This window comes from Hypanus sabinus, chromosome 14 (assembly GCF_030144855.1).
Source record: "Hypanus sabinus isolate sHypSab1 chromosome 14, sHypSab1.hap1, whole genome shotgun sequence".
Classification (NCBI taxonomy): domain Eukaryota; kingdom Metazoa; phylum Chordata; class Chondrichthyes; order Myliobatiformes; family Dasyatidae; genus Hypanus; species Hypanus sabinus.
Genome location: NC_082719.1, coordinates 69,425,720 through 69,438,581, shown reverse-complemented (window position 1 = coordinate 69,438,581; position 12,862 = coordinate 69,425,720). Strand labels below are relative to the sequence as shown.

Sequence of the window (12,862 nt, the reverse complement as noted above, 5' to 3'; positions counted from 1 at the left end):
CTTGTCAGCTGTAGTTGGCAGCTCACCTAAGAGAAGGGAAACTCTGATCTCAAACCTCTGCTGCTTTGCAGTTATACCCACTCATGGGGAAGGCTTTGGGAGTAAACCCCAAGGGAAAAATCTGGAGCTGGTATCCCTAAAGCAGTCCTATATGGAGTTCAACACGTACAAATTCAGCAGGTCGGGCAGCATTGACCACAGCATCTGCAGTGTATTTTGTGTTTACTACATGGGGTTCAATGTTGACTGGCAACTCCTGGGAGGCTGCTGGTACTGAACTATATCGGTCTCTGCAAGTTCTTTGGGCTCATTAGACACATGGTGAGGGGGAACTTACTACATGGGCAACAGCTTGCTCTGCATATAGTACTGCCCAGGCTTGCATATGTAAACAGCTAGGGCACAACATCATGTCAACTCTGACTGAGGGACTCAGACTCAGATAAACTGATGCTTTCAAACTTTAGTCATGTATTATTGATTTATCTAGAGATGTAGTACAGTAAAAGGCCCTTCCAGCCCAATGAGCCCACACCACCCAATTACACACATGTGGCAAGTTAGCCTAGTAAACTGTATGTCCTTGGAATGTGTGAGGAAACCTACATGGTCACAGAGAGCACGGCAAACTCCTTATAGACAGTGGTGGAACCTGAACCCGGGTTTCCGGTGTTGTAGTAGTGTTATGCTAACTGCTATGCTACCGTGCTTTCACGCTGCCCTGTTCTATATTCAGTTGTCTCCACTGACATATACAGCAGCGTAAGAAAACAGTTCTGACACCTTTTTTCAACTGGATAGGTTGTATAACACAAGTCAATTTCTTCTTCTGTCTTCTGAGATATTTACACTGCATGTATTTAATATAGCCATTGGGCTAAATTGCAAAGATAATTAAAATATTTGCACAATAGCTATGTACAGGAAATAAGTTAACTTCTTTCAACATGTTGAAACCGCTGAAGATCTGTGTAAGATTTAGCTCAGTTGGTTGTATTCTTGATTGTGCATTCATAAACTCTTCCTGGGATTTGTGCACTGAAACCTGATGGTAACTCTGAGGGAGTTCTTCATTCAGTTTAAGTCACAGCTCCATCTGCTCTACCCAATGTATGTAAAAATTCCAAAAAGTTTTAAGATAAATTTTTAACTGTACTATTTTATATTTACCCCTGGTATCATAGAAAATTTATCATTTAATCAATGTTATTAAAATAATTCATCTGCTCATTACTATATTATTTTAATGGGTTAGTGTGTGCAAATTGGCAACCATGTTATTTACTTTACGCCAATGACTAAATTTCAGAAAATATTTAATTGGCTGTAAAGTGCTTTTGGGACATCCTATAGTGCTGAATATGATATCAAAATGTAAAGCTTTCATTTGTTTCCATTTCTGATCACATTTTTTGAATAATGGTAGGATAATAGAGTTTGCCCAGACTTGATAGACCAACGGCCTAATTCTGCTTCGATATCTTATGGACTTACAGAAAGCCACTTTGATACCTATATAACTGCAAAGTATTTGGTGGACATGAAAGATAATGCTTTTGAGTATGATTGTAATCTTCTAAGTGCCGGCAGTGCAAGAGTGTTTCATGGAATTCCATCATGTATAGTATTTACTAAAGGTAAATTTAATTAAGTCCCACTGGTCAGTGTAGTTAGCTGATAATCCACTCAATTCGGAATCCATCGAAATTTGAAACCTCCACTGGGTGTCCTGGTGGTAAACGCATTACCCTGAGGAAATGCTAATGTCCTTATTGTACAGTGATCGCGAATTGAAGTCTTAAATGATACATCATTGTCCAGCTCACTGCTACTTATAGAGGCTATTTTGCAGGCTGTAGATGTCTGAAGTCCATTGAAGCTTCCATACATGTTGATGGTTTCCTGTTCTTCGGTATAACTTTCTTCTCCTGAATTATGTCTTCTCTTAAGATGTTTAGTGTTTGTTTCATTCAGTTTTTCCAATGCTACACTACATTTCTCTGAGATGTCTCTTAAGATCTCATCCACATTATCACAATCCTGGTTATCGAAATAGGTTCCCTCTACTCTATGCCGCTTAGCTGGAGAACTCGAGGGAAAGGTCTTAGTTGTGGTGTCACTAGTATCCTGGCATTCCTGGTTCATAAGTTTCTGGTAAAAGATGAAAGTACCAATTCGCTCATTATTTCTCATTGATTCAATTAGGTATCTTGTTTACAATGGTTTCCAAAAAAAATCCAAGGCCAATTCAATCTTGATAAAAACTTGTCTTTAGACTACAATATTCAAAATTTGGTTGGGTATAAAATTAAAACTCAACCCAACCTCCCAATCTATCTCAACGATCACTGTAAATGCAAACATAATTCACAGCTAATTATCCTGACCTGAATAAAGTACCAAACCTGACCAGTAAAGCCTTGCTTAGCCCAAATCAAACCAGACTAATGTCATTTATATATAATAAATATATACAAAACCACCAGGATTGAACAAATATCTTTTATGTAGTTCTACCATACTCCTCTCATAAAAGATGGGAATCATTGTGTAAACATTTATACTTACATCAAGGATTGAGGCCAGATGTTTTGCCTTACTGGCAAGTTCTTTCAGCTGGACATTTCTCTCCTTCAATGATAATATTTCATAGTGCTTTCTCTTTAAAGTGACTTGTAGCTGCAGTGGAGAACAGCAATTAGTCTCAAAAACTGATTCTCTAAAACTTGACAATATGATGAGTCACGGATTCCAAGAGGAGCAACCTCTAAGTATGCCCATGCCTCATTTCAATAATCCTGTTAGTCACATTTGCACGTTTTAATTCATAATTTTTATTACTTCTAATATTTATGGTCTTTCATTCTAAAGTCTTTGTAGTTCAGTGCCTATTGTGTATTCGGCAGAGGATTCCAATTTCCAATAAATCAGTAAAAACATTTTGGTCTTCCATCTTTACCTGCTTCAAATATTTTTCTCTTACAGATTCAAAGGGATTTGTCTCTATTTAAATACTTTGTCCTATTACCCCTTCCCACTCTGAGGAATAACTATCCAGTTTCTTACCATGGGAAATAGCCCCAATGAAGGGTCTCAACCTGAAACGCCAACTGTTTACTCTTTTCCATAAATGCTGCCTGCCCTGCTGACTTCCTCCAGCACTTTGTGTGTTGCATAAATATATAGAAACAAATTTCTGCTCACTTGTTTTAAGAAAAAATATTGTTAGAAACAAATTTAGTTAGAAACAAATGTTCCTAGTCTCCAAGATCATATTTCACTCATGCATTTTCACTGGAGAGAAGAATCAATCGCTCAACAAAACCAGCCAGTCATGCTAAATATGTGAATCTATTACACACAGATATCTAGCAAGAACCAGCTGGTTTTGATGATAAGCATATCTTTTATTTAACCCATTCCTTCTTCAGATCTATATGTGACTCCCATTTCCTGCCATCACGAGTTGCCCTGGAGAAAAAGACGATGCACTTTTTCCTTAAACCACCCCAATCCAGATTGCAAAAAATATAATTTAAATGCTCAAATCAATAGAAGAAACCGTTTCCACAAATTATCTATTTTCCCAGAATCTGTGAATCTGAGTTTTCTATTGTGTAGTCTGTAAACATTATGAATAACTCTGCCACTTCAGGGAAAATATTTTCAAGTATGTTTCTTACGTGTTCATTTTCCTCCAGAGCGTCTCCCAGAGCTTTCTGATTTTCTTCTGCTACGCCCCTCCAGAACTGCTCAGGTGGGTGCGGATGATCCGCTCGCAGGTTGATCTCAATCAGAGGGTCGTGCACGCCCGGCAGTGAAGATGAAATGCAAGCGTCAAGCTGAGACACATAGTCAGAAAGCGGCAGGTCCGTGTCCGTCATGGTCATAGGCTGCATCAAAGCCGCTGGGTCTGTAGACGAAAAGATAAACAACTCTAGCGCGTGGGATTTTGGATTAACGAAATGAAGCAATGAGTGTAAAAGCAAAGATTTTACACTGCACCTGATAACGTAGCCAGTTGACCTTAACGTGTCCATTACAAAGCAGGGGACTTTAGAATGGAGAATTCAGAAAAGACTTCAGTACTGAAGAAATCAGTTACTTGGGTTGACAAAACAATACTCTAGGAACAAAATCTATGGGATAAGTTATAGAAGAGTTTAAACAGAGAAGGAGATACAGAGAAGCAGTTTCCACTGACAGGCGGTTCAGTGTCCAGAAAACATTTCCCGAAAGTGACAGTAAAGAAGTCAGCAGAGAGGAGAATTTTGCAAATGGGCCACTTGCTGTGATTTAGGATAGATTTTAGTTTCATGATAGTCATGGAAGCAGATTCAACAATAACTTTCAAAATTCTAACTAAAACATGCCCTATAAAAGGAAGCATGGGCCATGGGAAAGGGCGGGAGATTTGGCCTCTTCTGGTGCCGCTTGTTTCTATGAAATTACAGTTTGGGTTCTCTACTTCTATCGCTTCCTATGTATGCTGCCAGGCTCATTAAGGAACTCATTGTTTCTAGGGTTGAACTAAAGGAGCATTCTGCAAGAAAAAAAACGGTTTTGAAAATACTGAACAATCCCCAGCCTCTGGGAAAAAGATCTGCGTCGGGGTACGTATAAGTGCATTCAGTTAGCTGACCGCTGTTGAACGAGGACGTTTAGTGGTGTTGCGGTACCATTTAGCAGAATCTAAAGGAAGACTTGTTGTCCATTGGAGCTGCAGATACAAGTGACACCTCATCATTAGCCGCGCTTCACTATCAACAGATAAACAACCCCGGCCCAAAATCCATAAAATAGCCCCATAAGCTAAACATAATAATGGTTTTAGTTTCCAATCGATGCCAATTTCACGCATGTTTCTAACAACTGGGTGCTTCCGAGAAAGGTAAACGCCGTATGCGTAATAAAAACTCTGAGGAGTTGCCTTTTGTGATTCCGAAGCGTTTTGTGATATAGGCCGAGAGTGTGCAGAGGCAGACAAGACTAAAACTGTTTTACAATGTTTTCAGAAATAACCCCACCAAACGACATTTATCTGCTAAATGTTTTAGGTGATAAATGGAAGGCCTCGGAGTTAATGGACCAGCAAAGTCCGGATTCCCTGTTAAAAGTGCTCACTGTTTTATCTTTCACTGGCGTATTCCTGTGTTTCCAATAGCAACGATTGGTGAGGGCTCGGTAACAGTATTAATATGTAATCAGGATTCCTGTAAAACTGCCTGTCCTTTCTGATGGTTTCAAGAGGACACGGTGGAACGAAGTGCACTTACCGCACAAGATGTCAACATCTTTGAAATCCTGCAGGTCAAACTCCGATGATTCTTGTAACGGGAGGTTCTATAAAAAATAAATAATAATCCGTTGAGAAACATCATCCCCAAATGCTGCTTGCAATAAATCCTCTAGTGAGCGGTTACAAAGAAACGTTAATGTGTTTAATGTGTTGTAGCGCATTTCCTCAACATTAACTTTGCAGTTCCGAAATCTATCCTATTGCTTCCGATCATGTTAACGTCACTCAGTCTTCATCACCCCACCCCCTGCCGCCCCCAGCCCCCTCTCCCGTCTATGTTTTGCCCCCTTATTTTAACCCACTATCAATTGTTTGGTTCTTAGTTCGATTCTCTGGAACTCTCCAATTTCCAAAATAGATACTAATATCATCTACTTTCTTATTAATGATGGATTTCCAAACTGCAGGGTGTGAATTTTACATGAGTGCACGCATATCATACATGTACCCGAAGACGATTTAAAGAAATGTAAACGAACTATACCTGGAATTCAAATGCCCATTGAGGAAACGGCATGTGACAGGTTTGGAGAGCCATTGGAAGAGCTTCTGATGTCCTCTTGTTTGCCCGAAAATACCTTTTCCTATTCAGTTGCTCTAGCCCGGCACAAACTACCCGTTCCGCGTAGTCAAGTAAATGCAATTGCAATCAGCCTGAACAACCGCAAATAGTGATCACGCATTCAGCCGAGATTCAACCAGGAATAATCCCAGAGAGCGAGGCAAATCCGCAAATAAAAGTCACCCTGGAAGAGATCAGTTCCCTGGTGACACTCCCTGCTCTCGGATCGTGTTGGGCTGAATCGCAACTATCTTGGACGCTCTTGAAGTTGGTCTGTGATCTGGCTCGGAGTCGGTGGCGTTGGGGCGACACGCGTTTCGCGAACAGCCGCTCGACCCGAGAGCTGCCACTCCAGAGCCAGCCCACTTCCTGTCAATAGGGCAGCGCACCTGGAGCCAACAAATACCTCCACGCTACAAAGCGTTCAAAGATGAACTCAGTTTGAGTTTCAGAGGCTCGACACTGACTCTTGGCAGCATTCCCGCCACACCCGCCGTCCGTGTGTGGCCAAGGTTACCTAACGCAAACTTCCCAAACAAGGAAGCGACCATTGTGAATATGGGCTGCGCTGAATAAATGGGCCGTTAAGATCCAATATAACGAATTTTGTCGCTTTCCGCCCACGTTGGAAATGACGAACACCAACTTTCCAACATCCCAATACCTATGAGAGACTGATCTGTTTCCACAGGTAATTCCGTCCACCTCAATCAAATTTTCCGCTCCCCCGGACTCCGTGTCAGCTTCTGGCATGTTATTAAGAGCCTTCCCTGCTTTTGATTCTTTGAAAGGAAACAAGCTCTGTTGGCGTTTCTTGCCCGTTCTGATTACCTTTCAGAAAGTGAGCATCGCTCTTGCTCTTTGAGGGACTCTTCAGAAGCCCTAACGCTAACCATGCTGTGAAGACGAAGCTGCAGATGTTGCACAAAGACTGTCGGTGTGCTGGGACGGAGGGAGACTGGCAGGACAAGTCGGGCATGGAGGCCATCTCGTTCACCTGTAGTTTTTCTTGCTTTGCCTGGTGGATGCGGCATAGTCTGTCGGCCTCCTTCAGCTTGTGCGCACTTGTGGTTGCTGTGGTCGGTGCGCTTGGAGTCACGGAGCACCGCGGCACACGGTGGGAGGCTCTTCGGCCCATCTGGTCCGTGCCGAGCTGTTGCTCTGCCCAGTCCTATCGACCGGCATCTGGACCATACCTCTCCCATCCACGTAGTTTTCCAGACTTTTCCCACACACTCGCCACCCTTTGAGCGAAGAAGTTCTTCCTCAGGTCCCTTTTAACACTTCAGCTTTCACCCTTAACCTACTGCTAATCTCACACAACTTCAGTGGGGGAGGTGGGGACATGCTTGCGTTAACCCTGTCTATACGCCTCTGAATTTTGTAGGCTTCTGTCAAATCTCCCCTCATTCGTTTGCAGTCCGAGGAATAAAGATTGCGGTCCAACCCTCTAGTGCTCGCGAGCTGAAGGAAGCGGCTCCGCAGTCTGTACCGCAGCCACAAGACAAAGTGACAAACACCGCAGGTGACCTGGACCAGGTGGACTACATCCCAGAGTCCTGAGAGAGGTCGCTGAAGAGATAACGGGTGCATTGGTCAGGATCGTTCAAGAATCACTTGATTCTTGCATAGTCACAGAGGATTGGAAGATTGCAAATGTCACTCCACTCTGTAAGAAGCGAGAAAGGTAAACGGAAGGAAATTATAGGCCAGTGAGCCTAAACTCAGTGGTTGGGAAAGTGTTGGAGTCTATTACTAAGAATGAATTTTAGGAGTACTTGGAGAACAATGATAAAAATAAGCCGAAGTCAGTATGGTTTCTGTACAGGGAAATCTTGCCTGACACATTTATTAGTCCATCGAGGAAATAGCAAATGCGGTGGATAAAGGAGAGGCAGCGGATGTCATTTAGTTAGATTTTCAGAAGGCATTTGATAAGGTGCCACACATGAGGCTGCTTAACAAGATAAAATCCTATGCTGCTACAGGAAAGATACTGGCATGGATAGAGAAATGGCTGACAGTCAGGAGACGGTGAGTGGGAAATAAAGGGGGCCTTTTCTGGTTGGCTGCCAGTGAATAGTAGTGTTCCTGAGGGGTCGGTATTGGGACCGCTGCTTTTCACACTGTTTGTCAGTAATTTAGACAATGGAATTGGTGGCTTTGTGGCAAAGTTTGTGGATGATACACAGATAGGTGGAGGGTAGGAAGTGCTGAGGAAGCAATGTGATTGTAGCAGGACTGATACTAATTGGAAGAATTAACAAAAGAGTGACAGATAGACTACAGTGTTGGGAAATGTATGATAATGCTTTTTGGTAAAAGGATCAATCATGCAGATTATTTTCTAAATGGGGAGAAAATTCAAGTATCAAAGGCGCATAGGGACTTAGGAGTCTTTGTGCAAGACTCCCAGAAGGTTAATTTACAGGTTGAGTCTGTTGTAAAGAAGGCACATGCAATGCTGGCATTTATTTCAAGGGGAATAGAATATAAAAACAAAGTGATAATACTGATAAGTGATAAGTGATAAGACAGTAGTCAGGCTGCACTTGGAGTATTGTCAACAGTATTGACAACATACAACAGCACAAAGTAAAGTGAAGTATTTCAGAAAGGATGTGTTATAATTGGACAGAGTCCAATGGGGGTTCATGAGGATGATTCCAGGAATGAATGGGTTAATATATGAGGAGAGTTTCGCAGCTTTGGGCCTGTATTCAGTGGAATTTAGAAGAATGTTAGGGGATCTCATTGAAACCTACTGGAAGTTGAGAGGACTAGATAAGGTGGATTTGAGAGGATGTTTTCTGTGGTGGGAGTATCCAGAATGAGAGGGTATATCCTCAAAATTGAGGGGTGCCCCTTTAGAACAGAGGTTAGGAGGATTTTTTTTAGCCAGTGAGCAGCAAGTCTGTGGAATGCTCTGCCACAGTCTGTGCGTATACTTAAAGCAGAAGTTGATGTTTACCTGATCGGTCAGGACATCAAGGGATATGGCGAGAAGGCAGGTGTATGGGGTTGAGTGGAATCTGGGGTCAGCCAAGGTGGAAGGGGGGGAGCAGACTCGACATGCTCAATGACCCAATTCTGCTCCTATGTCTTATGGCCTTAAGTCCTAATCCGTTCAACTTTTCCCTGTTACTCAGATCCTCATGTCTCAACCACATCCTTGTAAATTTTCTCTGTATGTGTTCAATGTACTCTGCTGAGAAAAAAGTGAGAAGCAATGTTGTGGTGGGACTGATACAAGTTCACCAGTTCACTTCCAATCAAGACTGGGGTTAATATTTTTACTTTTAATTTTATAAAATGCAGTTCCTATTTTCTGTCCACTGCCTTTGATGGATCCAATACACTTTACCTTCTCCAAACAGTCACATTGTGTCCTACACTGCAGCTGATGATCCCTTCTATGAACTCAAGTTATTTTTCCCCTTCCTGTTGATCCATGATTGATTCCTGTGATAAGTAATAAGTATATTCCTGTGATATCCCAAGCAGGGGTAAAGATAAGAGTGTCTGCATTATCAGCATTAACGGGAGCAATCAGCTTCAGTCAGCTTATGAAATGACCCATGTGGTCTGACATTGAACCGTCCAGTCATAAAAAGCATATATTTCAAATCTTGTTTAGCACTGATATATGATTTAAGACAGACTGCAATAGTGCATCACAAACATAGCACATAGAAACATAGGAACAGGTCCTTCAGCACATGATGTCTGTGACAAACATGATGTCAAACTAAACTAAACCTATCTTCCTGCACACAACCTACACCCCTCCATTCCCTGCATGCCCATATGACTGAGTAAATGCTTCTAAAATGCCACTATCATATCTGTTTCCACCATCACCCCTGGCAACACGATCCAAGCACCAACTACCCTTTGTATAGAAAAAACTTGCCTTGGACATCTCCTTTAAACTTTCCCCCTCTCAGCTTAAATACATACCCTCTGTTAAAAAGACTAGCTACCTACCCTATCTATGCTTCTCAAAATTTCATAAACTCCATCACGTCTCCCCTCAGCCTCCAGTGTTTGAGAAAACAATTCAAATTGGTCCAATCTCTGCTAATACTCTCCAATCCAGGCAGCATTCCTGGAGAACTTCCTTAGCGCCCTCTCCAAAGATTCAACATAATTCCTGTAATGTGGTGCCCAGAACTGCACGCAATACTTGAAATCCTGCCTAACCAAAGTTTTATATGGCTGCACCATGATCACTAACTCTTATAATCAATGTCACAACTGATGACAACAAGCATGCCCTGCACCTTCTTTACCACCTGATATCTTTGTGTTTCCGCTATCAGAAATCCATGGATCTCAAACTCAGGATCCCTCTACAATCAGTACTCCTAAGGGGGCCTACCACTTACTACATATTTTCACCATATATTTGACCTCCTAAAATGTATCACCTCACACTTGTCCATATCTATGGCAGATATATGTTCTGTTGTAGCATTTGAAAATCTTCTTCATTATCTATCATTCCACCATTTTTGTGTTATCCCCAGACTTACTCATCATTCATCTATATTTTTGTCCAAGTCATAAGAGCACAACTGTCAGTAATAAGCCTTGACATTATGTAAGGACCATTGAGGCCAGATTCCACAATGATCCAATGGTGTTGACCATTGAGAGACTCAGCACGTTAACAGGCCCATCTGGCTCAATGATCCCACGCCGCCCAATTACACTAATGTACAATAGTTTGTACATCTTTAGAATGTGGGAGAAAACCAGAGTGAAAAGGCAGTGTCCCATCACTAAGAACCATCTCCATCTGAGACATGCTCTCTTCTTGTTGCTGCATCAAGCTGAAGGCACAGTGGGATCGTCCTCAGTGCAGCAGTAATGAAAGAACATGTCAAATTAAAAACCTTCCTTTGGCAAGCTCAAGTACTTAATTACTTACTGTATGTTATGCCACTAGCGTTTAGGGCAGCAATGGAGGTTCTCCATCTCCAGTTGTGTTCAGGGCTTCTTTCATTGTGTCAGTAGCTTTGTTTATCTTAAATAGGTTTCCTCACTAGTTTTGTTCCTAATAATAAAAGTTTTAAAAACTATTCATCTGAAGTGAGAGCATCTCAATTGCTAAGCATCTGAAATACAGCCGGAGCATGGTAGAACTGCACAGCAGATTGATGTACAAGTGTTAATCTTCTCCTTATGAAGGCTGTTGCATAATCTTAGTATTGGTAGTTAATAAATTGGCAATAAACTGACACAAAGTCAGCCGGTGGTGTAGTGGCATCTGCACCAGACCCTGAGGCGAGTGAGCCCAGGTCGAATCCGGCCTGCTTCTTGCACGCTTTCCATCTTTGCTGGGTTGTGCATTGAGCTAGCAACTCAGCCTCACAGAAACAAAACAAGTGCTAAAGAAATGGTAGAGGTTGCCATGCAATGCACCACGAGTCACAGAAAGCAACAGCACCCACAAAATTGACCCACATAATGAAACACCTAAAAAAATCAGCATTGTCGTGATGAAAATTGTACCTATTAGATCATAATGATCACACTGGCTTTTTTCTCAATTAGTGGTTTCTGAGATATCAAAGTTTAAAACAATGGAAATATCTTTGCATGCAGTGGCCAAAAAAAAATCATATTCTTTTGTCAAATAATATTCATATTTTTATTGTTCACTGGGCTCCTCTTGATAAACATAATACCTTTACTTTACCTCCACAGATTCAAGCTACAACATTTTATACAGTTTATACCATATTAACAATAACATTTCACAAGCAAAGTAGTTTCTTCCAACTACTAATGGGAAAGAAGGCTTCCCTGTGTTAAAACAGGTGCGCTACACCTGTGAGAGGAGCAATATTCCAACATGGGGCCATATGAAATAAGAACAGAATTAGGCTATTCGGCCCATCAAGTCTGCTCCACCATTTAATCAAGGCTGATTTATTATCCTTATTAATCCCGTTCTCCTGCCTTCCCCCCGTAACTTTTAACACTGTTACTAATCACAGCCTATCAATCTCTGCTTTAAATATACCCCAAATCTTGGCCTTTACAGCTGTTTGTGGCAATGAATTTCACAGATTTCCATGTTGACGTGGTTTCTCTCACCACAGATACTTATTGACAAAATATCCCCAACCTTTCAACTGTTTTGCTACCTTTATCACAAAGCTACCCCTGCCTGGAGTTTATAAAGAGAACAGGTGAGAAACAGAATGGAAGCCCATAATGGAATTCTTTGATATTACCTGCCAATAACTCACCACAGTTGCTGAACAGCAGCAACCAGACGAAAGGCCCAAAGTAATCGTAGCATAAGGCAAACTACCTTTGAAAAAATGCTCAGCAGTGAATTTTGATGTATAGGTTTCCACCTACCCTTCCTTCCTTCAATTCTATGCCAGATTATCTGAATAGACCAATGCAGCAGAAGTTGGCACAAGCATGATACTCATCACATCTTAGTACAACCGCTTACACCTATTATGGCAAAGTCAACTGATTACCTCTCAAAGTTCTTCTGGAAAGCTCAGAGTAGGGTCTTCAGCCTGAAACATTAACCCTGCTTTACCGCCCACCGATGCTTCCTCACCATCACTTTCAGTTTTTATTTCAGATCTTCAGGATCCTCATTTTTTAAAAAAGCACTGGTAGGCCCAATGCTGGGATGCAGGGTCAAAGCTGTCATAAATTGTCTTCACAGCTTTTAGTTTGACTGGGAACTGAATGTATTCTTAGTCTTCTCAAAAGGTCTTATGCCTTAAACACTTTTAGATGATTTTGCTGAGAATTATTGACTAAAAGTAAACAAAGAATACTCTGTGTTTTTGATTTCTAATATGTTTAATTTATAACCTTAAATATATTTGATACTACATGTAAATGAGTGCTCAATTACTTGTGTGTTCTTGGCTCTGTTGGCATTGTAGATTTACATATTATTGTTGAGCTAGATGCAATATCAGTTAAAGATAAATATTAAAATATCCACTGCAATATAGTTA

At 41.4% G+C, this 12,862-nt stretch overlaps 1 protein-coding gene across 1 annotated transcript; it reads right to left on the bottom strand.

Annotated features, from left to right (window-relative positions):
• Positions 1-1,681: 1,681 nt before the first annotated feature.
• mcidas (multiciliate differentiation and DNA synthesis associated cell cycle protein) lies at positions 1,682-6,327 on the bottom strand. The gene is made up of 5 exons (XM_059988559.1): positions 5,784-6,327; positions 5,277-5,343; positions 3,684-3,913; positions 2,569-2,679; positions 1,682-2,151 (listed from the first exon to the last, which is right to left on the bottom strand). Exons 1-5 carry the CDS (start codon positions 5,835-5,837, stop codon positions 1,687-1,689), a joined length of 927 nt encoding a protein of 308 aa, XP_059844542.1. The 5' UTR covers positions 5,838-6,327; the 3' UTR covers positions 1,682-1,686.
• Positions 6,328-12,862: the final 6,535 nt, after the last annotated feature.

Bases quoted from the DNA above. Each gene is read 5' to 3' on its own strand.
- mcidas (XM_059988559.1), bottom strand. From the start codon at position 5,837: ATGGCTCTCCAAACCTGTCACATGCCGTTTCCTCAATGGGCATTTGAA. The intron at 3,914-5,276 runs GTAAGTGCACTT...TTTCGTCTACAG, and splicing joins AGATGTTGACATCTTGTGCG to ACCCAGCGGCTTTGATGCAG. The intron at 2,152-2,568 runs GTAAGTATAAAT...ATCTTTTACCAG, and splicing joins ATCTGGCCTCAATCCTTGAT to AAACTTATGAACCAGGAATG.